Source organism: Cololabis saira, chromosome 10, assembly GCF_033807715.1.
Source record: "Cololabis saira isolate AMF1-May2022 chromosome 10, fColSai1.1, whole genome shotgun sequence".
Lineage (NCBI taxonomy): Eukaryota > Metazoa > Chordata > Actinopteri > Beloniformes > Belonidae > Cololabis > Cololabis saira.
The window spans coordinates 43743468-43770049 of record NC_084596.1 but is presented as its reverse complement, the minus strand read 5'-3'; the positions used below and the strand labels follow the sequence as shown (position 1 = coordinate 43770049).

At 40.0% G+C, this 26582-nt stretch overlaps 1 protein-coding gene across 2 annotated transcripts in view; it reads left to right on the top strand.

Moving 5' to 3' along the window:
• LOC133453113 (WW domain-containing adapter protein with coiled-coil-like) overlaps positions 1-26349 on the top strand; it is a 33550-nt gene extending 7201 nt beyond the window's left edge. Inside the window, exons 4-13 of one of the 2 annotated variants that reach the window (XM_061732988.1) lie at positions 1663-1754; positions 5823-5932; positions 6145-6242; positions 6352-6624; positions 10954-11070; positions 12352-12500; positions 16998-17089; positions 21429-21630; positions 23642-23769; positions 25064-26349. In XM_061732988.1, coding sequence (XP_061588972.1) covers positions 1663-1754; positions 5823-5932; positions 6145-6242; positions 6352-6624; positions 10954-11070; positions 12352-12500; positions 16998-17089; positions 21429-21630; positions 23642-23769; positions 25064-25133 — 1331 coding nt within the window. In that variant the 3' untranslated portion in view covers positions 25134-26349. Of the gene's footprint in view, positions 1-1662; positions 1755-5822; positions 5933-6144; positions 6243-6351; positions 6625-10953; positions 11071-12351; positions 12501-16997; positions 17090-21425; positions 21631-23641; positions 23770-25063 lie in introns of both variants that reach the window. The other variant, XM_061732987.1, reaches the window with a different exon arrangement.
• Positions 26350-26582: the final 233 nt, after the last annotated feature.

Sequence of the window (26582 nt, the reverse complement as noted above, 5' to 3'; positions counted from 1 at the left end):
AAATCCAACAATATCTGATGCAAAATGGGAACCTCAAATCCACGTTTCGGTGCCTGGAATCCAGTTGTTTCTGTGAATTGCAGCGATCCATTTGTCTCTCTTAAGCTTATTTTTCAGCAGTCTGTAAAACGATAACTCTGATTTCTTGATAAATCTATGAGTACAGTCGATCGCACAACAGCTCTTTCCCATTTTAGATGTTTTCCAGTTGATCAAACTGACAGTTTACGCTGCCACTCAGTCTTTCTGACACTCAGTCTTTCTGACACTCAGTCTTTCTGACACTCAGTCTTTCTGACACTCAGTCTTTCTGACACTCAGTCTTTCTGACACTCAGTCTTTCTGACACTCAGTCTTTCTGACACTCAGTCTTTCTGACACTCAGTCTTTCTGACACTCAGTGGTTGTAACCCGCTGTGAAGTCACATCTGTGACGTCATGCACATTCCCTCTACAAGTAATCTATAAGTTCCCAATACTTTTTTATGCGTTATCCATACTTCCCACCCGTTATGAATACGGCAAAAATTGAGATAAACATCTATAGGTGTCACAGGGCTTAAGTTGAGGTTGGGTAGCTCAGTAAGAAGTTTCTAAACAGTTTATCAACCTCTTACTTGTGTGTCTTGCGTTCCACCAAAGATGTGTTATTGCAAAGATGCTCTCCGAAACACCATTCACGTGGATGAAGTTTTGATCCGAACAGAGTTTGCAGGCATGATGTCCCTTATAGCGCGTGTAGAATAAGTTAATCTCTCAAAACCTCCTAGTCGTTTGTACCTTGTGAGGTGCACTTGAATGTGGTGTCTCTTTTTCCTCACAAGAAACTTCTTTTCTCTTGGATATATCATACATACCATTTTTAAACTGCATTTGAAAATAAATTATTCACAGTTTTTAAATAAACTAAATTAAATTTGTTCATTTCCATAACCTTAATTTCTCACTATTGTATGTTATGTTCACGGGTTAAGGTGCGGGTATGCTTCTGCGTCACACACACGCAGAGCACACGGCGCACCCGTGACGCCGTCACGAATCGTTCAGAGTTCTCCGTCTCTCCATTTGGTCGCGGTGCAGTACCCCCCGCGGCCACTAGTTAGCGATCTTTTTCTGAATGGTTTATCCGACTTTTTCCGGTCACAGTAAATCAAAGAAATAAGGACAACTATTGTGCAAAAAACAAAAACAAAAAAAATCACATATAAACGAAGAAAAAAGCCCTGGAAGTTCACTACTGATTCAAACCGGAAACCGGAAATGCTTCGCTTTCAAACGAACCAATCACAGCCCTCTCGGTCTGCGTGTGGTCGGCGTCTCCTCGACGCATAGTTACAATTTTCGGGAGGTGCACGTCACTGACGGCGCATGTGACGGCGTGTCCTCTGCGTGTACAAAAACCACACGCCGTAGACACGGCGTCGTTTTGACGCAGAAGCATAATTCAGCCTTTACCCATTAGAAATGGGCTTTGGGTTTTGTCCTAGATTATTGGTTACTGTTAGCACAAAGCCTCAGTCTGTCCTAAATATGAAAAGAAGCTTTGGCTGATCTGGTCTTCTCCTTGCCATCGTGTTTGCTTCCCCGTAGGATCCAGTGCTCAGTTTTTTCTGTTACTAGACTGAAGAAAGGCTTTTGTTTTTTGTTTTTTTAAATGTGCAGGGACCAGCAGCTCTCCCCAGGAGATGTCTCACAACAACGCATCCCATCACGGTGGTGACTATCATGCGACCCAGAGCAAGCCTGCAGACCGGGTAAGGTGCTCTCCAGTGTTACCTGAGGAATCTAACGGCGCTTTTCCACTAGAACCTACTCAGCTCTGCTCATCTCAGCTCGGCCTGGTTTCTTTTCCATAACAATTCACCTGGATCAGAAGTAGGAGGTTGGAGTGAAGCTGCTGTGACGTATTTGATTGTGTATCTAAACGGAGAAGACAACAACACTAAAGATGTAGAACCTGGAGGAGATGATAGATGTGCTGCTGGATCTGTGGCTCGTGTTCCATATCAAGTTACAGGGTTCATACGTTTTGAAAAAACCTGGAAAAGTCATGGAATTTGAAAATGTAATTTTCAAGGCCTGGGAAAGTTTTGGAAATATAAGTTCACCCCAAAAGTTTTGGAAAAGTCATGGGATTTATTTTTCTCACTTAATAACATTTAGTAATAACAGCCTATAAGGTAGATTTAAAATTGATCAATAGATATTTTGTATAGAAAAGTCTTGTTCGTTCTCACGCGTGACGTGCCGAGCATCTTGCGCATCATGCAGATCGGTTATTATTACAGTTATTATTGCAGTTATATTAGATTACTATACTACATATACTACAATATATTGCTGGTATATCAGTGTTAGTTTAAACAAATGTTTAGTTTGTATAAAACTATAATTGTCATTAGATCTCCACTGTGGTGACTTTTTTACATAGTTTTATTCCTATATTTCATTCATACATTGATGTTTTAGAGGGTCATGTATAGCCATGGAAACTTGCTGCCAAGTCATGGAAAAGTCATGGAAATGTGTTGGTTAAAATGTGTATGAACCCTGAAGTTAAAAAATGAGAGTGAGAGAAGCTTCAAGCGGCGACGCTTTTTAAGTTTTCTTTTTAGTTTATCTCGGCGCTGCTGAAAAGTGACGTCAGACGCCGCCCGACTCAGCCGCTTAGAACCTCGGAAGAGTAGTTAGAGTAGTTAAGAGTAGTTTCTCTTCACTGCTGAGGTTTTCCATGTTGAAACATGGAGGTTCAGTACTCATGGTGTGTACGATAAGTTCCAGCCATCATCGGCAAACCAGCGCTTAAGTTCTTCTAGATTCATGCCCATATCTGGAGTAAAAGAACACATGAAGTTGCACCGCACACAGCACCTTTTCACTGTTCACTCAGCTGTGGAAGCCGTTGTTACTCCCCATCTGACTGTTGTTTCCAACCCTTTACCCCAGTTTGCACACGAGGACTGTAACTCTATTGTAGAGTGAGTGTATCCACTTGGTATCACATTTGAACCCATCACTCATCTATTTGCACAGTCGTAGAATTTCTTCTGTTCCTTCAAGAAATCTTGATAGTCTCTGCTAGGGCTGGGGATCCATTCCAATTCTTAAGATTCAGAATCCATTATCAAGATTTAATTAGATTCCAATATTGATTTGGGTTAGTGTTATTAAAACAGTTTTTTTCAGCTGTTGCATGAATTATACGACTGTAGTTCTGAAACATATGAATACTAGTATTATATTGAGATTCAATGGGTCAGAATTATCAAACGGATCCAGGGAGGAAACAGAGACGGATGAAATCGATTTTATTTTCTCCCACATTCCGTTTTAATTTTTTCCATTTTCCGTCTATTTCGGTTATTAATTTGAGAATTTGGTTTTTGGCATTTTATGCAAATGTAACCCCAAGACACCATGTAAAATAATGAAATATAGACAATTTATGCAATTATAACTGAAACCTTTAATGTTTTCATACCTTTAAACATATTTAAAGGCAAAAACATGGCACTAGTTATTCTTGTGTCCAACAAAAGGTTCCTTTTTTGGGGATAAACAAAACAAAATACCAAAAGTTGTAATGTAATGATGAAAAAAAAAATAGATCTTTAGACATACGAATCGATTTTTAGGAATTAATATGAGAATCGATTTGGAATCGGAAAATCGATTTTTTTTTTTTCAACACAGGTCTAATAGGGATACGAGTGGCTTTAAAGATAAAAATATCACGTTGAATCAGATTGGCGGCAGCAGGGTCGACTAGTCGGGCTGCTAAGATCCTCTTTTGCATCGTGCTGTCACTCAGGTTGGAGGAATACAATTAATATCAGATTTAAGATGAAGTGACGGAGCATTCCCACGATAACCGTAATCCTAAATGTCATAAACAGTCTCCTCTCCACTCAGGTGGACGTTTTCTCCAACACACCAACTCTTTTGCACCCTTTTATTTTGTAATTCCTTTATACTTTTGCTCCATGATTTCCTGAACATGGAGTTTTTTTTTCAACACAGGCCTAGTCTCTGCTAAAGTTATCAAGCGTTGGTTTATAAAGGCTTCCTGCGCTGCGCTCCTCTCACGTTAAGCTTGCTGCTCCCAGAGTCCAGAACAAACAAGTGGACATTTTCAGAACATTGTACAGTTGTTGGTAAGCAGGAGGCCGCTAGTTTGTGTGCAGTATTTCCAACGACCAAAACACATCTGTCCGGGACTAAAAAGCGAGCAGTGCCATTCATCGTTCTGCTGGACTGATGCTCGTGGGCTTCGTTTCTGTAGGGTGTGCAGTATTCAGTTACTATCACTTGGTAGTGACTAGGCCTGTGTTGAAATGTCGATTCTAAATCAATTCTCATATTAATTCCTAAAAATCTGTTTGTTGTTTTTTGTTGTTGTTTTAAATTTTATTTCTTTTTCATCATTACAACTTTTGGTATTTTTTTGTTCATGCTCAAAAAAGGATGTTTTGTTGGACATGATGTTTTTGCCTTTTAAATATGTTTAAAGGTATGAAAACATTAAAGTTTTCAGTTATAATTGCATACATTGTCTATATTTCATTACTTTATATACAGTCTTGGGGTTACATTTGCATAAAATGCTAGAAACCGAATTCTCAAAAATTTAAAACCTGAAAACCACTGAAAATGGGAAAAATAAAAGCAATTTCCTCCGTCTCTGTTTCCTCCCTGGATGTGTTTGATAATTCTGCCCCAGGATGTTTCTGAAAGCAGTTCTATCAGCATTCTGGGAGCTGATTGGTCCTTACAGCATCATTATCTGCAATACTTGCTGTTGAATCTCAATATAATACTAGTAGTAATATGTTGCAGAACTACAGTCATATCATTCATGCAACAGCTCAAAAAACAGTTTTAATAAAACTAACCCAAATCAATATCGGAATTGAATCTGATCAAATCTTGATAATAATAATAATAATAATAATAATGGTTTGGTTTTATATAGCGCCCTTCAAGGCACCCAGAGCTTTACAGAGATCATTATTCATTCATACACATCCTCTCTGGTGGTGGTAGCTACATTTGTAGCCACAACTGCCCTGAGGCAGACTGACGGAAGTGTGGCCAAGGACACTACGACAGCAAACTGGGACCGAGCGGGATTCTAACCGCCGACCTTCCGATCATTGGACGACCCGCTCTACTGCCGCCCGATAATCGATTCTGAAGCTTAAGAATTGGAAATGAATCGATTCTTGACATTTGAATCGATCCCCAGCCATATCCATAATTGAGGCTATTCTTTGAGACTGTGATCAAATATCGACCAGGTCAACTTGACAACAGTTTTTTTTTTTTTTTTTTATTAGTTTCATATATCCAGTGATGCTGATGGAATGAGGCAAAGCTATGGATGTTTGTGTGTCATGTGCAGAGCAACTCATCATCAGAACTAGTTAGTTAGTCATAAGTTAATTTTATCTGTCAAAGTTGAAAGTCTAAGCAATGACTGTAAAATGATTATAAATCACTGAATGCAATATTAAAGCGCTTGAACCCAAGATCACAATGGGGGTTCGGTTTCAGGTCCCTGAGCCAGCAGGTTGTTGTTTGAGGCAGACATCGATAATTATAACAGCAGCTTCAATAAGTCTGTCAGAATCTTCTTTTTTTGCATCTAACAGCCTCAAATCTGAACCAACTAGATGTTCAAGTTCTTAGTTTTAAATTTCACAGTTACAAAGAAAACTGAAGTTTAAACGCATCACTTTTGTTGTCTTTGATTTGCAAATCCTTTCTTTTCCATAATGTCTCTTGACCTTAATGCCATGTCGTGTGTTTTCTCTCAACACAAGGATCCCGCTGATGACTGGACAGAACACATTAGCTCCTCTGGCAAGAAGTACTACTACAACTGTAGGACCGAAGTGTCACAGTGGGAGAAACCCAAGGATCTCCTTGAGAGGCAAGGCACTCTTCAGTTCTGGCAGCCTGATTTTACTTTTCATTTTTAACATAAGCTTCAAATGAATGTATATTGCTCTTGTGCAGAACCACACATGGCACATAAAACAGCAGTACTAACAGAATCTCACCAGCCTCAAGTACAGAGAGCAACTCCAGAGTGTCCTGCACGTCGTCACTGTTGCTTCACCGTTTTCGTTTGCTTGGTTTCAGGGAGCAGCGTCAGAAAGACTCAGCCAAGATGGCAGCAAACAGTTTCCCCAAGGACATGGATTACAGACAGGAGGCCTTGCAGGACAAAGGCACAACTAGTACGTCTGATTGAAACATTGGGGGGCCAAAGAAATAAAGAAACGTGCCTCACATTTCCTAAATAGTTGACCTCTGAATTGTGCTTCACTGTCCTGCCTCTCCACACAGAGACAGCATCTGGAGAGCAGTCCACAACGCCAAACTGCAGCCATTCCTCCTCCTCTTCTCAGAGCTTAAACTCGGCCGCTGGCGCCGCAGGCTCTGCCCCCTCCAACATTTCATCCTCCTCTTCCTCCTCGGCGGGACAGGGGCCGTCATCGATGCAGTCGCCGTCGCCCGCGCTGCTCCAGGACCCTGCTCTCCTGCATCAGCTCCTCCCGGCGCTGCAGGCCACTCTGCAGATGAACAACGGCACTATGGACATGGCCAAGCTCAACGAGGGTGAGCATAGGAGAGATTTCTACTGCGGCCCACATTACTGTCTTCCAGAGGGTCGTATTTAATGGGGTTTATTTCATGTGACGTACAGAGCCATACAGTGTTTATATGGGATGTATATCCCTCATGTTGCCTGTGCGCCAGTGAATTCTTGCATGTATCAAATCAAAGTTTATTTAGACGGGACAATGCATATCAATGAACACTACATTAAGCAGTGTAAATACACCGGGTTTTAGCAGAGATGCTAGTTTCCACCCGGCTGTACCCACAGAAAACAAACAATCCAGTCAAATAAGGGAACAAACATAAAACATACATAGTAGCAAAATAGATTTATGCTCATAAATCTATTTAAAAGCAGTATGGATTGTATCTAAAGTGACTTGAGTTTAGCTACAGTGGTAGCTGTGGTTGTAGCCCAGGTAGCTGTGGTTGTAGCCCAGGTAGCTGTGGTTGTAGCTGTGGTTGAAGCCCGGCTAGCTGTGGTTGTAGCCCATGTAGCTGTGGTTGTAGCCCAGGTAGCTGTGGTTGTAGCTGTGGTTGTAGCTGTGGTTGTAGCCCAGGTAGCTGTGGTTGTAGCTGTGGTTGTAGCCCATGCACTTGTGGTTGTAGCTGTGGTTGAAGCCCGGCTAGCTGTGGTTGAAGCCCGGCTAGCTGTGGTTGTAGCTGTGGTTGTAGCCCATGCAGCTGTGGTTGTAGCTATGGTTGAAGCCCGGCTAGCTGTGGTCAGAGGTGGACAGAGTACTCGACCCCAGTACTTGAGTAAGAGTACAAATACTACTGGTCAAAATTTACTCCGTTACAAGTAAAAGTAGCTCAGTCAAAATATTACTCGAGTAAGAGTAGAAAAGTACTTGCTTTTAAAGGTACTTAAGTATCCAAAAGTAAATGCTTTTAAATTTACTTTAAGTAAAAGTAAGAGTAAGAGTACATTTCTTATTTTCCACATCAGTAAATTACTATATTTTTTCTAAATTAATTTAAGGATCTTTTAACTCTTGTTTCTGAGAATTAACTCTTTGAAACCAGCTGCACTGATGTGCTGCTTTTAGAACCACAATGTTATATAAAACCTACAGAAACGCCAAAAACAAATCAAATGAATGAAATTAGTTTATTAACAATCATGAACTGAAACCAAATGAACCTGCACCATCCAACTAAGTCTGGATCCCCCTCAAAGACCACTGCTTTACAAAAAACTACATCTCTGCTTTCAATAACTCAATGTTGAAGTCACTTAACTTTACAGGAAGGACATGTACCAGTACAATATAGCAATATAGAGCATAACAAACTGTCTCCCCATGTCTCTCTTGTCTGTCTCCCAATGTCTGTCTTGTCTGTCTCCGTGCCTGTCTCCTAATGTCAGTCTCTATGCCTGTCTCCCAATATCCCAATATTCTTCTCCTGACGCAGGCGTAGCCGTTGTTGCGGCTATGTCTTCACTTGTTGCGGCTCTGTCTTGACAAACGCAGGCTACTTTGGCGGTATGGTTTTGAGGAGGCTTGACGTATTTCCGCTTTACGTACATCCCAGTGGAGAGCGTGCACTGTGATAGGTCTCCTCCTTTGACAAAAACAGCTTGTGTCCAATAAGATTTTAGAGAAGAAGAAAAAAGTACTTTTCAGCCTTCTTAGAAAAGTAAAAATATTTGTCTTGGAAATGTATTCAAGTAAGAGTAATAAGTAACAAAGAAATCTAATACTCAAGTAAAGTACAAATCCTCTGGATATGTACTTAAGTACAGTACTCAAGTAAATTTACTCCGTTACTGTCCACCACTGGCTGTGGTTGAAGCCCGGCTAGCTGTGGTTGAAGCCCGGCTAGCTGTGGTTGAAGCCCGGCTAGCTGTGGTTGAAGCCCGGCTAGCTGTGGTTGAAGCCCGGCTAGCTGTGGTTGAAGCCCAGGTAGCTGTGGTTGTAGCCCAGGTAGCTGTGGTTGTAGCTGTGGTTGTAGCCCAGGTAGCTGTGGTTGTATCTGTGGTTGAGGCCCAGGTAGGAGTAGAGGTAGCCCAGGAAAGGGCCAAGCTAATAATGGTTGTAGCCCAGGCAACAGTGAAGCTAACCCTGGTTGTAGTGATGGAAGTCCAGGTAGCAGCAGAGGCAGCTCCATTAACCATGGATGTAGCTCAGGTAGCCTAGCATCCAGGTGGTTTGTGTTCTGTTGTAATGGTCCAGGGTTTATTTCAACATCAGCAGCATGGAGCAGGATCAACAGAAGGTGTACAACTCTAGAGACGTTCATGTTTACCAGGGCTGGCCTAGCATGGCCCTTGTCTAGAACTCTGTGAAGAGATGTTGGCTCACCTTTACTGGATGGAGGACTTGGTCGCTGTTTTTATCCCTTTCTCGTGGAAACGTTAGACACTGCAACAATTCAATTCAATTTTAATTGTATAGCGTCTAATACAACAAGAGTTGTCTCTAGGATCTTTCCAGAGACCAGAACATAAACCCCCGAGCAATTATTACATAAACAATGGCAGGTAAAAACTCCCCTAGTGGGAGAAAAGCCTTAAGCCAAACAGTGGCAAGAAAAACTCCCCTTTAGGAGGGAAGAAACCTGGACCAGGACCTGGATCATAAGGGGGGACCCTCCTGCTGAGGGCTAGACTGGGGGGTCAGGGACGTCAGCAGCACAGCAGACATCCACACAGACAGTTGGAAGCAGCAGCGGGATGACCAGAGGGGGGGGGGGGGGTGCAGAGCGCAGCTCCTGAAGCTCCGGCCTGCAAACATGCACAAAAGAGAAAAAAGGGGGCCAGCACAAGAAATTACAGGAACGATGGACAACAATGATAGCTATGAGATACTTATAATAAATGGAAATGGAGAGGAAGGGAAGAGGAGAAGATAATAATAATAATAATAATAATAATAATAATAATATGAATTTAACTTGTAATGCACTTTACATTCAATGAATCTCAAAGTGCTACACTTAGACCATTATTCATTCATACACATTCTCACTGGTGGTGGTAGCTACGTTTTGTAGCCACAGCTGCCCTGGGGCAGGGTGGCTGCCATTCCGTGCCAAACGGCCCCTCCGACCACGACCAAACATTCATACACATTCAGACACATTCACACAGGGCAAGGTGGGTAAGGTGTCTTGCCCAAGGACACTACGACAGCAACTGGGACAGAGCGGGATTCGAACCGCCAGCCTTCCGATCTACCACATGAGCTACTGCCGCCCCAGAAGAAGGGTGAGAGGCACCGCCCAGTGGATCATGTCGGTGCCCCCTGCAGCATAAGCCTATAGCAGCATATCTACCACCAAGCTATATTTGAGACTAACTATTACAAAGTCTTGTTCTATAGCTGCAACTATGACTACTGACTCTAACACACTAGAGTTTACACTACCTAGAGATTTACCAACACCAGCTAGAGGTTTACTAAACACTAACTATAGGCTTTACTAAACAGAAAGGTTTTAAGTTTAGTTTTAAAGGTGGAGGTGGTGTCAGCCTCCTTAACCCAGATTGGAAGTTGGTTCCATAGTAGTGGTGCCTGATAGCAGAACGCCCGCCCTCCAAATCTACATTTAGATACTCTAGGAACTACGAGTAAACCTGCACTCTAAGAGCGGAGAGCTCTGCCAGGAACATAAGGCACTATCAGGTCTTGCAGATATTGCGGAGCTAAGCCGTTTTGGGCTTTATACGCAAGTAATACAATTTTTAATTGGATTCTGAATTTTACGGGTAGCCAATGGAGCGACGCTAACACTGGAGAGACGTGGTCTCTCTTGCTGATTCCTGTCAGCACTCGTGTTGCTGCATTTTGGATCAGCTGGAGGATATTCAGCAAATTACTTGGACATCCTGCTAATAACACATCACAGTAATCTAGTCTAGAAGATACAAACGCATGAACTAGTTTTTCTGCATCACTCTGCGTCAGGATTTTCCTAAACAAGTAGAGACTAGCACAAACAAGTAACAGATAGGCTGATGGTAAAAGCCGTAGTCCTTTAAAAATGTTTGTACGCTTTTGTGCTTTTGTGTCTGCCAAACTGTGTGACTGCTCCACGGCGGCCATCTTGCCCCTATCAAGACATTTGTCATCCTTTTGTTTTGTTAGCGATACTAATAGATGACTGTGCTCTGCACTTGCTAACCTGGACGCTCACTTGTCATTTATGATGAATGTCTTCCTGTTTTGAGGGAATGCTTGTTGTTTAACCTCTGAGTTCCTTCTCTTGTGTTCTGGTAAATGAAACGTACACGAACCACCTCCTGTGGCAGGTGAAAAGATGACTATGTACTGCGCTTAATTGTCTATGTCCTTTCTAACTGGTGTGTGTGTGTTTTTCCAGTCTTGGCAGCTGCTGTCACCCAAGCTTCCCTGCGGTCGGTGCTTCATAAGCTCCTCGCCGCTGGACCCACTTTCAACGTCACTGCTCTGCTCTCGGCTGCTCAACACTCCAATCAAGGTACGGCATCTTCGCAACCTCGTAGCGACTCATGACCGTTTTGTGACGGCCCTGCTCTTCCTGTGCCCAGAAATAATTTTACACAACAATCATGCAGATTTTTTTTACGTGTATGGCCCAAGTATTTAACTGCAATGCTATGACAAAAAGCAGGAAACACTGTCCCGTGTATCCCAGAGAGCATTTCTGCAGCTTTGTCCACACTGACTTGACAGTGATGGTAGTATGTTTGAATGTCTGAATGGCAGCAGTCTTATTTATGGAAGAGTGTTAGGGCCAGGCAGGAGAAAAATAAAAATATTTTAGAGGAGGAAGATTTTTTTTTCATTATGCACTTGGAGAAAAAAGTCAATGTTGAGAAAAAAGTCGAAATGTGGAGATTAATGTTGAAATGCAATTTCAAGAATAAAGTCAAAATTTTGTGAATAAAGTTGAAATGTTGAGAAAAAAGCCGACATTTCGACTTTATTCACATTTCGACTTTATTCTTGAAATTGTATTTCAACATTAATCTCCACATTTCGACTTTTTTCTCGACATTTCGACTTTTTTTTCTCGACATTTCGACTTTTTTCTCTATTGTATTTCAACATTAATCTCGACATTTCGACTTTATTCACGACATTTCGACTTTTTTCTCGATATTGTATTTCAACTTTATTCACGACATTTCGACTTTATTCTTGAAATTGTATTTCAACATTAATCTCCACATTTCGACTTTTTTGTCAATATTGTATTTCAACATTAATCTCCACATTTCGACTTTTTTCTCAATATTGTATTTCAACATTAATCTCCACATTTCGACTTTATTCACGACATTTCGACTTTATTCATGACATTTCGACTTTTTTCTCGATATTGTATTTCAACATTAATCTCGACATTTCGACATTTTTCTCAATATTGTATTTCAACATTAATCTCCACATTTCGACTTTTTTCTCAATATTGTATTTCAACATTAATCTCCACATTTCGACTTTATTCACGACATTTCGACTTTATTCACGACATTTCAACTTTTTTCTCAAAGTACACAAAAAAACCACCCCTCTCAAATATTTCTTCTCTTGCATGGCCCTAATACTCTTCCGTACTTATTCTTCTCATCAGACATAGTCTTTTTTCTTGTTGTTGCTTGATTTAACACCAGTCTTGTGTGCATGTGCTGCTCTCACCACAGTCATCTTAGACTTCTAGCAGAAATAGCAGCCCAGCTTGTACTTGATCTGGTGACGCTCTCTTCCATCACACCGGTTCTGCTTGTGTTTTCAGCTCAGCATTCCAGTCAGTCTCCAGTCTCTTTGACTACAGATGCATCATCGCCTCGGCCATACGTGTCGCCACGCAACGGCACGGCCCAGCCCAACCAGAAGTCCCTTCCCAGCATGCACGCTGGCAGTGTGGCATCATCACAAAACAGGGTACGTTGGAAGAGCAGGGATGTGCTAAGCCTGGCTTGACACAGCTTTTTCAATCTTCTTCAATTGCTATTTTCCAAAAATTTAGCCAGGCTGGTTAGGACTGGGGATGGATTCAAATGTCAAGAATCGGTTCAATTCCAATTCTTAAGATTCAGAATCGATTATCAGGATTTGATTCGATTCCGATATTGATTTGGGTTAGTGTTATTAAAACTGTTTTTTTGAGCTGTTGCATGAATTATATCACTGTAGTTCTGCAACATATTAATATTAGTATTATATTGAGATTCAACAGCAAGTATTGGCAGCTAATGATGCTGTAAGGACCAATCAGCTCCCAGAATGCTGATAGAACTGCTTTCAGAAACATCGTGTGGTAGAATTACCAAACAGATCCAGGGAGGAAACAGAGACGGATGAAATCAGTTTTATTTTTTCTCACATTCCGTTTTAATTTTTTCAATTTTTGGTCTATTTTGGTTTTAAGGTTTTGAGAATTTGGTTTTGAGCATTTTATGTAAATGTAACCCCAAAAGTGAGTATATAAAGTGAGTATATAAAGTAATGAGATATTGACAATTTATGCAATTATAAATTAAAACTTTAATGTTTTCAAACCTTTAAACATATTTAAAGCAAAAACAAAAAAATACCAAAAGTTGTAACGATGATAAAGAATTGATCTTTAGATATACAAATCGATTTTTAGGAATTAATATGAGAATCGATTTAGAATCGGAAAATTGATTTTTTTCCAACACAGGACTAATGCTTGAGTTATGGTTCTGCGTCAAAACGACGCCGTGCCTACGGCGTGTGGTTTGCATCGACGCCGTCACTGACGCCGTCACTGACGCCGTCACTGACGTGCACCTCCCGAAAATTGTAACTACGTGTCGAGGCGACGCAGACCACACGCAGCCGAGAAGGCTGTGATTGGTTCACTTGGAAGCAACGCATTTCCGGTTTGAAGCAGTCGTGAACTTTCAGGGCTCTTTTCTTCGTGTATGTGTGATTTTTTTTTTTTTTTTTTTTTTTTTTGCACAATAGTTGTCCTTATCTCTTTGATTCACTGTGACCGGAAAAAGTTGGATAAACCATTCAGGAAAAGATCGCGAATTAGCGGTCACGGGGGTATTGCACCGCGACGAAATGGAGTGACAGAGAAGTCCGAAGGTTCACGACGGCGTTACGGTGACGGCGTGTGCTCTGCGTTGGTTTGACGCAGAACCATAATTCAGGCTTTAGGCTGGTCCAAGCGCAAGGTCCCATGGTCTCAAGTCACATTCAAAACAATCTTTCCTGTTCCCACTGTTGGTGCCTCTCTCACCCAGCCATAATGAGTGCGTTTACATGGGAAGTTTAATTCAGAATTAAAAATAAATCTGATTTTAAAATGAGTAAAAAATTACCATGTAAACACTTAATTCCAAATGAAAGTGGCCATTCCGAATTAAACTTAATTCCGAGGTAAGTGGCTGGTTTATTCTGATTTTAAATCCGAATAGAATAATTCTGCAATCATGTAAACACTCATTCCTATTTAAATTAATTCCGGTCTTTCTTTCTGCTCGTTCCCTCGCCCGTCTGTCTCCATGACTCTTATATAATTCTGAGTTATGTACATCATGTAACCGTGGCCGTTCAGAACAATCCTTCCTGTTCCAACTGTTGGTGCCGCTCTCACCCGGCCATAATGTTGTCGTGGTGGAAAACGTCCCTCTGCCTGTTTGGTGTCAGAACCACAGTGAGCAGAGACGACACGAGCCTGAATGACGGGGATTGTGTCTCTGTAAACAAGTGATCCAGGGTAATGGATGTCCCCGCGTCCCCTGGGGTAACGGCTAATGTAGTTGGAGGAAAAGACTTCATGCAAGATGTTTACACTTCCAAGCTCTCGTTCCCTGTAGTTTTAACTCTGTCAACTCACACAGAACGATATAGTCATGCTGGCCCGTAATCCAAGGGAGCAGAGAGACTCGTTGGTACGGCTTCATTAGCAACAATGATCCATTTGTTCTGAAAAATCCCACAACTGAACATACTAACAGCCAACAGTTGACTTGAGGGAAAATCAGCGGTTTAAACTGCCAGAATCGAGCTTAACGATTCTGAGAGCAATGCTGAAGTGCAGACAGATTAGGGACAAATAATTTAAAACTGGGGTTCTGCTCCAATATTCAGGGAAGGAAATTGTGTAACGTCAAGATTTGTAAGAGGACTCTGGTGTGTCTGTGGAAGCAGCAACAACCACTGGAGCTGTTTGGCTTTAGTGAGTCCCACATGCAGACAGAACCCCGGTGACGTTCTGAACCGGCCGGTCGACTCAATTAACTGATTCTAGTCAGGGTCGTCCCCATCAGAATTTTTTAGCTCCCGATCACTTGAGTTTGAGTTTCTGCCGATCCCGATTTTTCCCAATCTGATCACTTTTTTTGGCTCCCGATACTTTTTCCCAATCAGATACATTTCCATGAATTAAGTAAAAAATAAATAAATAAAAGCGGACTAAAAATCAAATTGTCCCAAATCGCTTTCATTTCTCCATTCTCTCCAACATGGACATACATTTCTTTTCACTGACTGCATCATTGGATCAAAACAAAGCTTATCAGCTCTGGTGCCACAAAATGTAGAAACATGAAATTGTAAACTAAAACAAAAAGTGCAGAATACTGCAATAACAACAATACATAAATTTCACTTCAAAAGAGGTAGTTTACCTACTAGGTTCAAAAGTTGAATGATATCTAGTCAAACTCACAATCAATAAGAAATAAAAAAAAAAAAATTAAAATACATTTTGGCTTAACCTTAGTGCAGGATTCTCAACATCATGAAATGAATAGCAGCAGATATTCATCGCGGCTGTTATTGTTTTCTGTCACCGTGTTGTAATGATGTTTACGCAGAGCGTAGGAACCAAGTGTGGTTGTTCAGAGACGGACCCTTTAGACCGTAACACCTGCCCCCAAAATAGCAGTCCGTCTTCCCTGTGTTGTTTGTCACTGAGAGTCAATAAAGTGACCAGAAGATGATTAACGAGTGACAGATAATCCTTTACACAACACTACAGTCACTTTTCTCCGACAGCTTTTCTTTCTTTTTAAAACTTTCCGATATTGTCCGTTTATCTGAGCGTAGCCTAGCTGTTGTTAGCTCTCTGTTAGCCACGCTTTTTTCCCAGCACAAACGTCTCTTCCAGCCGCCGGCGCCACCAAAAAGCAATATCTTATAATAAACATATAACACACATCAACTGTCTGTATTGTTAAATAGAGTTGTTAAATACAATTATAATAATAATTAAAGCTGCAAGCAGCGATGAACGGGCCCTCCCATCCTTGTGCACGTTCAGGCTGCAGTGGAAGCTTGTATGACTTGTATGTAGATTCTTCAGACCTGGACATTTAGAGGATGAAACCACCCACGACTCTCTGTATCAAACCATTCAAAAGTTATGGCAGAAAGTAGGAACTATCAGATATGGACCAATCAGATGAAGGGGGGGCGCGCTTTTTGGCATCTATTGTCGCCACGGTAACGCTTTTGACTGAGAAAAGTAATGCGCATCGTCTCAGGATTTTGATGTATAACACACCTGGGTGCACGTTACATTTCGGGCGAAGAAACAGCCGAAGAAATGGCAAAATTGCGGCAAATTACACGATTAATTCAAAATGGCCGACTTCCTGTTGGGTTTCGGCCATGGCGCCAAGAGACTTTTCTTTAAGTTGTGACATGATACAGGTGTGTAGTGATTTTCGTGCATGTACGTCAAACCGTATTGTGGGGCTTGAGGCACAAAAGTTTTCTAGGGGGCGCTGTTGAGCCATTAGGACACGCCCATTAATGCAAACTATTAAATATCACATTTTTCACCAGACTTGGCTTGGTGCAAAATTTGGTGACTTTTGGGGGCAAAAAAGGCCCTCATTTCGTCAGAAGAAAAACAAGGAAGAAAAAAATTCCTACAGATACAATAGGGCCTTTGCACTGTCAGTGCTCGGGCCCTAATTAATATATATTAAAAACATTAATAAATAGGTATGTCCCGATACTTTTTTGGCTGATACCGATGTTTTGAGAATGACGTGATCAGGACTAAACTAATTCTAGTGATTCAGCACGGAGGGAGCAAGGGACATGATGCAAAAAAACCCCAAAACAAACTGGAGTTAATGTGTAAGTTGGAAGCACAGCAGGCCTATCATAAATATGGTTAAGACCCGCCATGAAATAAACCAGAGTTGTCCAGTAAAAACCCTCTTTCTATATTCACGTGTCCTTTCCTCCCACTCAGCTGACAGAAAAGCGAGGCCAGACATCGGGGTGAGGGATGCCTGAACTTGCTCCGCGGGGCCTCAGCGCTCGGCTCTGGGAAACGGCCGCTGTTATGTCTGCCCTCATTTGTGTCCCCTTATCTCTTGTGGACTTTTCCCCTGATTCCTTGTTCTTTTCACTCACACTGTTCTCCCCCTGTTCTCCCGTCCTCAGAGTATTATGACTTCAGGGAAGCAAGGAGCGGCACCTTTGTCTCAGACAGCAGAGAAACGTCCAGAAGATCCCAGAATGCTGCAGCAGAGAAGGTAGTTTCAAACAGCACCAGCCTGTTGCAGGTTCTTTTAATATTTGTGACAACACCGTGTGTGTGAATGGCGGCCTTAAATATGAGGAAGGGAGGAGGTTAAGAAATCAAGTTAGCCCTTGTGTGGGCATTTATTACAAGCACAGACCACTGACAACAACCTTCACCACCCCGGTTGAGCTCTTATATTCCCTCCCCACATTGATTGGACCAGACCACATAACGGTGTAGGGATTTAGTTTACACATCACTTGGCCAAGAGTATTTACATGATATACAACATAATCTTCCTTACTATAGAGGGTCTGCATTGAAGTCACTTCCCCACTAGACCAGCCCCCTTACTCTCACTGAGTGGTAAAACATCAGCAAAAACAGCTGCAACTAGTGGAGAAGACGGGATAACAGCTGATTATGGGCTTAGATTAAAGGCAGTTGGACTTGACAGTGACCCGTACAGTTACCAAGAACCAGTGGTCCATGGACATTAATATTTGGTACAGTTACCAAGAACCAGTGGTCCATGGACATTAATATTTGGTACAGTTACCAAGAACCAGTAGTCCATGGACATTAATATTTGGTACAGTTACCCCAAGAACCAGTGGTCCATGGACATTAATATTTGGTACAGTTACCCCAAGAACCAGTGGTCCATGGACATTAATATTTGGTACAGTTACCAAGAACCAGTAGTCCATGGACATTAATATTTGGTACAGTTACCAAGAACCAGTGGTCCATGGACATTAATATTTGGTACAGTTACCCCAAGAACCAGTGGTCCATGGACATTAATATTTGGTACAGTTACCAAGAACCAGTGGTCCATGGACATTAATATTTGGTACAGTTACCAAGAACCAGTGGTCCATGGACATTAATATTTGGCCATGAATCGAGTTTCCTGATATTTATATGTACTTAATTTCTACACCGGGGAAATACACAAAGCAAAGCTTGAAGGCTTACAAAAGTCTTGACGCTTGGTCCGACTTCAAGGCAGAATTTGCTGTAGAAATTAAAGTGATGAGGACACCGAACTTTATGATTGGACCGTTTAACGTTAGCTACCCAAAAATCCAACATTACCTGATACAAAATGGTAACCGCAAATCCACGTTTCAGTGCTGGAATCCAGTTGTTTCTGAGACTTGCAGCGACCCATTTGTCTCTCTTAAGCTTATTTTTCGATTTTCCGATATTGATTTGGATTAGTGTTATTAAGTTTTTTGAGCTGTTGCATGAATGATATGAGTGTGTAGTTCTGCAACATATTAATACTAGTATTATATTGAGATTCAACAGCAGTGGGTCAGAATTATCAAACGGATCCAGGGAGGAAACAGAGACGGATGAAATCGCTTTTATTTTTTCCCACATCCCGTTTAAATTTTTTCCATTTTAGGTCTATTTCGGGTTTTAATTTTTGAGAATTTGGTTTTTATCATTTTATGCAAATGTAACCCCAAGACGGTATATAAAGTAGTGAAATATAGACAATTTATGCATTTATAACTGAAAACAATATTTTCATATTTAAAGGCAAAAACATGGCACTAGTTATTATTGTTTCCAAGTTTGGGCATAAACAAAAAAAAATACCAAAAGTTGTAATGATGGAAAAAATCGATTTTTAGGAATTAATATGAGAATCGGAAAATCGATTTTTTTCAACACAGGCCTTCTTAATTTGGAAGGATTCAGAGAACCTGGGGACATTGCTGCACGCAGTGGCTGTAAATCTGTCCTGGGCCTGCGGCCTGTGGAGCCTCAACTTGATCTGCGTTAAATACAGAGTCTGTGATTGAAATCGGTGCATGAGCTGAAACACTTGATGACAATCCTGCTCTGAGACAGAAATCATTGTGCCGTACACAAATGCAGCCAAGGCCGATCTACAGTGGACGGGAACAAAGTGGAGAACTGTTTCATGGTCGGATTCATCCACGTCTCCATGGAAACCATGGAGGCCGTGTCTTGTGGGCTAAAGAGGAACCGTGTCATCGGCGCACGGATCAACGGGGACCATTGAACCGGCAGCTTTCATGCTGACTGCAACTGTAGAAGAAGCACCGTCCAGACAATCCTAAGATAATCATATTAATACACTATTTATATAGCCCCTTTCTTAACAAAGTTACAAAGTGCTTCCCAAGAACAATAAAATACATCCAGATAAACATACAGTGCAGAGTGGATAAGAACATAAGACAGGAAGGTTTTTAGTAAAGATTTAAAAGCAGTAGGGGATTTAGCTGACCTGATCTCAGCAGGTAAAGAGTTCCCAAGTTTAAAATCAATGCGATATTGAACAGGAAGCCGGTGAAGGGACGACAGAACTGGAGTGATGTGTTCAAATGTTCTTCAGGCCGTGATCAGACTGAAGGCAGTGGAGAGATGATTGAGAAATAAGGCCGTTACAATAATCCAGGCCAGACAGAATAAAAGCATGGACAACTTTGTGGAGATTATCAGGAAATAAAAAAAAGATTTGATTTTGAAAATCAGCTTCAGCTGGTAAAAACACGACTGGACAACTTTCTTAATTTGTTCATTAAAACAAAGGCCGGAGTCAAATAAAACACCCACATTCCAAGCAGTCGGTTTGATGTAGTGTGATAGGGTTCCGAAATAAGTTTAAATGAAAAGAAAATTAAATTATTTTACAAGAAGTTGTAATATTACAAGAATAAAGTGGTAAACCTATAAAAATGTAAATGTAGTTAAGTATCAGGACCTTGACAGAAGCAAGAGGCAGTAAAATGACTATTCTCATAAGAATCTACTGCTCTGTTACTATCATAAAATTACAAGTCTGTTCTATGCAGGGCTGGGGATCGATTCAAATGACAAAAATCGATTCAATTCTGATTCTTAAGATTCAGAATCGATTATCAAGATTTGATTAGATTCCGATATTGATTTGGATTAGTGTTAAAAGTTTTTTCAGCTGTTGGATGAATGATATGAGTGTAGTTCTGCAACATATTTACTAGTATTATATTGAGATTCAACAGCAAGTATTGCAGCTAATGATGCTGTAAGGACCAATCAGCTCCCAGAATGCTGATAGAACTGCTTTAGGAAACATCATGTGGGTCAGAATTACCAAACAGATGCAGGGAGGAAACAGAGGACGAATGAAATCGCTTTTATGCTTTCCATTTTCAGAGTTTTTCGGGTTTAAAATTTTAGCATTTTATGCAAATGTAACATTATATAAAGTAATGAAATATAGACAATTTATGCAATTATAACAGAAAACGTTAATGTTTTCATACCTTTAAAGATATTTAAAGGGGACCTATTATGGCATCTAATACCTATTTTAAACAGGCCTTGAATGTCTTAAAAACAAGCTTTTGATTGTTTTTCCTAAATAAATTAGAAATTCAGCCTCTGAGCCATGTCTTTATCATCCCATTCTCTAACCTCATTATCTATGCAGGATTCTGAGTGGGCGGGGCTATGATAATGAGGCTCTGTGCTGATTGGCTGCCTGAATGACGTGATACACCGCTATGAAAAAATGGCGGAAGCTCCGGCCGGCGGAGTTATTATTACACCGTGTCCTAACTGCATGAGATGCGAGCGAGCGTCAGCGACAAAATCAATTCCATTGCTTTATGTTCTATTGGAACAGCCGGCTTAGTTGTGGGCGTAGTTTCACCCATCGGAGGCCAACCTATGTAAATAGCATTTTGGTTACGTAACGACGGGAGCAGAATCTTATTGGCTCGTAGATCCACATCACACTGGACGGATCATCCGGGCGGCTGTACAGACACTGCAGAATTTGGTTGTTTCCTCCTTCTCTGAGTTGGCAGGCTGAGGGGAGACCACTTTATAAATGTTAAAGACAGAAAAAAACTGTTTTTCATAATAGGTCCCCTTTAAAGGCAAAAACATTGTCCAACAAACATCCTTTTTTTGGGTAAAAACAAAAAAATATCAAAAGTTGTAATGTACTGATGAGAAGAGGAAGGAAAAAAAAAAATTTAATAAAAAAAAATTAAATTAAAACAAATCAATCTTTAGACATACCAATTGATTTTTAGGAATTAATAGAAGAATCAATTTAGAATTGGATTTTTTTTTTTTTTTTTTTTTCCAACACAGGCCTAGTTCTATGTTTGTAACACCAAAATGAGTTTTCCTCCAACATGGTGCTAAATCCTTGACAAGGAATCAGTTTCCTTGGTGACAAAGGGCCTGTCTTTGTCTTTGGCCACAGACTCACATAATCATTGTCAAAAACGGAAAAAAAAAAGCTTTTTTTTTTTCTTTCTTTTTCTGGAAGTCTTATTTGAATTTGATCTGTGGTCTTCCCTCAGCAGCCAGGACATCCTGTGCCCCGGATCGAGCATATCTGGTCCTGCGTTGGCCCACGGGCCCTCCGGCAGCAGCAGCAGCAGCAGCAGCAGCAGCCAGGTCCAGCCAGACACCCCCGGGTCCTTCACCCCCACCCTGGCAGCTCACTTTGATGAGAGCCTCATCAGACATATCCAAGGGTGGCCTTCAGAGAACACTGAGAAACAGGTACGGCCGCCAACACTCTGTTAGAACAGTCACGGAAGACCTTGTACCCTGTTACATGTGGAAAATCAGAGGATGGATATCGGGAGATGAGTGTTGATGTTGGAGGAATGTTCAAGGCTTGTAGCACCCTGTAATGTAATAATTTCCTGAAAATGTAATAACATTTGCACTTAACTCAATCGAAAATGTAATTGAACGCAATAATGTAATAACTTCACCAATAATGTAATAAAATATCCTGACTGATATTGTAATAACATTTTTACCAATAATGTAATACCTTATTACATTATTGGGAATTTATTACATGGTACGCAAAGTCTGCAATTTAACCCAATAGTCATTCTGGTGTTTCAAATCCAGCGTATATAACATTCTTAGATACTTAAAACACAAAATGTAGAACTCTGGACTGAAAATGAACATATATATTACATTATTTGTCAAGTATTACTTTATCAGTTTTGAAAAAAAAAAAGACCCACCTAAAAATGTAATAAATTCCCAATAATGTAATAAGGTATTACATTATCGGTAAAAATGTTATTACAATATCAGTCAGGATATTTTATTACATTATTGGTGAAGTTATTACGTTATTGGATTTTATTACATTTTCGAATGCATTAAGTGCAAATTTTATTACATTTTCAGGAAATGATTACATTATAGGGTGCTACAAGGCTCATTAGAATGTGAGATTTTTTGTTTTTTTTAATCAACTTTGTTTATTGATTCTTAATACACAAATTGACTGATAAAGTGCACGTAAATAACAGTAACATAAGAGCCAAAAAACAAACAAAAAAGTCGGCTTGGCCATATTTCACATATTACAGTGACAATAACCTCACTTTTCAATATAATAATTAAATGACAAAAGGTATATAAAAAATAAAGTGGGATCTTATTCCGGTGTAACTGGGAACTTTCTCTGCTGAGGCAAAGAACTGTCCCCACATTTCTCTTACATTTTCTGGAACAGCCTCATGTTGTGTATCAGATTTTTTCAAGCCTCAAATGGTTGAAAATCTCTTTTATCCACAGTGTATGTGATGGAGGTGATGGTGATTTCCACCTCATTAGAACAAGACGTCTAGCCAATAATGTCACAAAAGCTATCAAATCTACTTGAAGTTTGAGCAAAGGCAGTTGAGAAACGCCAAACGACGCAGTAATGGGATCAATTACTGTCCCAGTTACTGCAGTCCAATAGTTATACAGGATTAATGTACATGACCAAAACATATGCACATGATTGGCTGGTGTTTGACATTTTTCACAAGAGTGATCAACACTAATATAAACCTTACAAAGTCTAACTTTGGTCCAATGAGTGCGGTGAACAACTTTACATTGGATCAACCATGTCGACAGAAGAGGTTTGTACCCGTTTAAGATTATCCTCCCACAGCTCGCCTGAATGTGTGATGGATTGATTTATTTATTCTTTATTTCATTCATTAAAAGAAAAACTAAACAGTTCAATATAATTACAACAAATCTCTTTCTTTGAATGAAAGGGAACAGAAAGAAGGCTTATTTTATCTGTCCCTTTTTCCTAAGAAATCAAATTTCAATTAATGTAATAATAAAAAACAAAACAAATGACGCAATTTATAAAAAAAAAAAAAAAAAAAGCTACAACAAAGTTATAAAATAACACAAAATAGCTGTTGTCAAACACAGATAGTCGTATTCTTTTTTGATTCAAAGAAAAAAAATATGACTGGTGCTAAAAAGAGAGGAAAAAAAGAAAACCCACCTAACTTAATAATTATCATGATATTTCTTCATCAAACTGGCTTTTATTATTCTTTTAATGTTTGATTTGCATTCTTTGGCTTCTGTATCCAGATTGTTCCATAAACTGATACCTTTTACAGAAACACAACGTTCCATTCATTTTGTCCTGAAGATCTCTGTTCCTTTTAAGTTATACTCTCATGTTTTCTGTACATTGCTTGGCTAATGCTGCTGATTTCCCCCCTGACCCCTGGTCGTCCCCCAGGCGGCCCGGTTGAGAGAGGACTTCCACAACATGGGCAGCCTGTACATGTCTGAAATCTGCACGGAGATGAAGAACCTGCGCTCTCTGGTCCGGGTGTGTGAGATCCAGGCCACGCTGAGGGAGCAGAGGTGAGACGGGGGCTGAACCCGCGCACACGCGCACACGCGCACACGCGTGCACGTCAGAACCCGCGCACACGCGCACGTCAGCTTAAAGTTTTATAGTTTTATTTGAATCCCCATCAGCTGCAGCTAACCTGCAGCTATTCTTCCTGGACTCCAACACATAATACACAGGACATTACAACACAAAATTAAAAGCAAAACTAAAGAGGTAGCATATAAAAAAGAAAGGAAAAACAGAAAATAAAGAGGGAAAAAAAAGTAATTCCGTTTAACATTGAGATATAAATAAAAACAATACATATTCATACATTTTATAATATCAACAAATTCAAACAATGTATAGTTATCACAGTTTGCACCAATAACCATTTTTAATAAATATTAATTTAGTGTGTGTGTGTGTGTGTGTGTGTGTGTGTGTGTGTGTGTGTGTGTGTGTGTGTGTGTGTGTGTGTGTGTGTGTGTGTGTGTGTGTGTGTGTGTGTGTGTGTGTGTGTGTGTGTGTGTGTGTGTGTGTGTGTGTGTGTGTGTGTGTGTGTGTGTGTGTGTGTGTGTGTGTGTGTAACTTGCGATTAATCTCACATTTATTCACACATTTTTTGCTGTTCTAAATGACCTTAATGTATTTTTTTTATGTTCTTAATACTGTTAACAAAATGAGAAAGGGCAAATATGCTGCTTTATGCCAATGTTTATTAAACTTTCCACAAAAAAGCTTTTGACCTGAATGTAACATTCCTTCATAAATACAAACACAATGTAGTCCCCAATTTTACACTTATAAAGACTAACTTAAGATTCCTTGTTTTTTTAAGCATGCATGCATGCATGCATGCATGCATGCATGCATGCATGCATGCATGAGAAACTGTCATCCATTCTGGATTCATTACAAATGAACTGAAATATTGCAAGCCTTTTATTATTTTAATATTGCTGATCATGGCTTACAGCTTAAGAAAAACTCAAATATCCTATCTCAAAAAATTTAGAATATTCTGGGAATCTGAATAATTAATAAATAATAATCAGCAATATTAAAATAATAAAAGGCTTGCAATATTTTAGTTGATTTGTAATGAATCCAGAATGTATGACATTTTTGTTTTTTTAATTGCATTACGGAAAATAAAGAACTTTATCACAATATTCTAATTTTCTGAGACAGTCCCGTGTATATATATATACACACTTACCCATATACTATCTACATTATTTATTTAATAATAATTAAATAAGTTTAATATGCATCTATTGTGAGCTGATTGAATGAAAGTTTCTTTCCTCTGGATCTCAGGATCCTGTTTCTGCGGCAGCAGAGCAAAGAGCTGGACAAACTGAAGAACCAGAATTCCTACATGGTGTGAGGACCCGAGAGGAAAAGACTCAAATGTTCAGACTGAGCGATGAGGAAAAGGAAGAACGACAGACGGCGCTGCTCCGGTGTGTTTATTCTCTCTACTGTTCCGAGGCGGCAAAATCGGCACGTCTTCGTTTTTGTTCCTTTTTTGAAATTTAGTTTTCCAGTGTCCTTCACGTGAGTGGAGCGCGGGGCCCAGAACCGGTGGTGCAGAAAGTCCGAACCTCCACCCAGCGGGCACACAGGACCTGAAGCTCTTTGCAAACAGCACCTTCTTAAACATAAACCTTTTTTTTTTTTTTTTTTTTTTTTTTTCTTGTATCATAGGGGGTTAACTTGTTTTCTCGTGTGTTTTTGATGTGTAGTGGTGAGGAAAAAGATTCAAGATGAATTAAATAAATAAAACAAGCCATCTTATATTTGGTGTAAGAGTTATTTTCAGGAGGAGAAAAAACCGCAACTAAAAACTTCTGAAATAAACTTCTGGCGCGTTGAAAGGTGTGGATTGACAGTGATTTTTCTTTTCTTTTCTTTAAAAATTCACTAGACCTGTAAATTGTTTTGCCGCCCCGTTGTCTTGGAGCAGGTTGGTTTTACACACGGTAAGATTAGCCTCTACACTTAAACACGTGGTACAAATTCCCTGCGAGTTGCATCTCAAGCCGACGCCATTGGACCCGCGGTCGGCAGTTCCCCCTTAATTATCTTTTGTGTATATATATCAGCGTTTTGTTTTTTCGTCCAGCAAATATTGCATTCCTTTCATTCAGCTTGGCAAGATGTTATGTAAAAGTGACTGAATTTACAATCACAAAAAGCTAAATTATTGTTGTATTTGATCCATAATGTCCTTGTTCTTATAATGGAAAAGACCAATGGGGGAAAAAATGTATTTTTTCTACAAGGAAATTCATTTTTTGTTCTGGATTTAATTAAGCTGGTGATGCTGCAGCACTTTTGTCAGTTAAACTGTAGCCTGACGTGGCTTCTCGTTTTCGTTTCTTTCAAATGGATTCTGATGAGAGGGAATACATTTTATACAAACATCACATTTAGTTGCAGTCGTACACACCAATACTTACAAATTTCTTTCTCTGTTTCCTTGACCTTTGAATAGTTCACATCGTCTCAGATGTGCAGACTTTTTTGGGGGGAGGGTTAAAAGGGATTGGGTTTGGAGGTTTTGTATTCCATAAAACGTGAATAAATATTATTCAACACCTGCCGCTTGACGTTTCACTTTCTTTGCAGCTCTTTCTGACTCGGGTGGTTGGGAATGTGATTTGCTACTTTTTTATAGCCAGAAATCCATTCATGTTTATTGTAAATGACATTTTGAGGTGATCACATCAGCTATTTTTTTTTTTTTTTTTGCAACTTTCTCTTTGTGATTTCAAGTTTTTTCCAACAATAAAGGAAGTAAAAAAATAAATAAATAAATTAAAGCTGCAAGCAG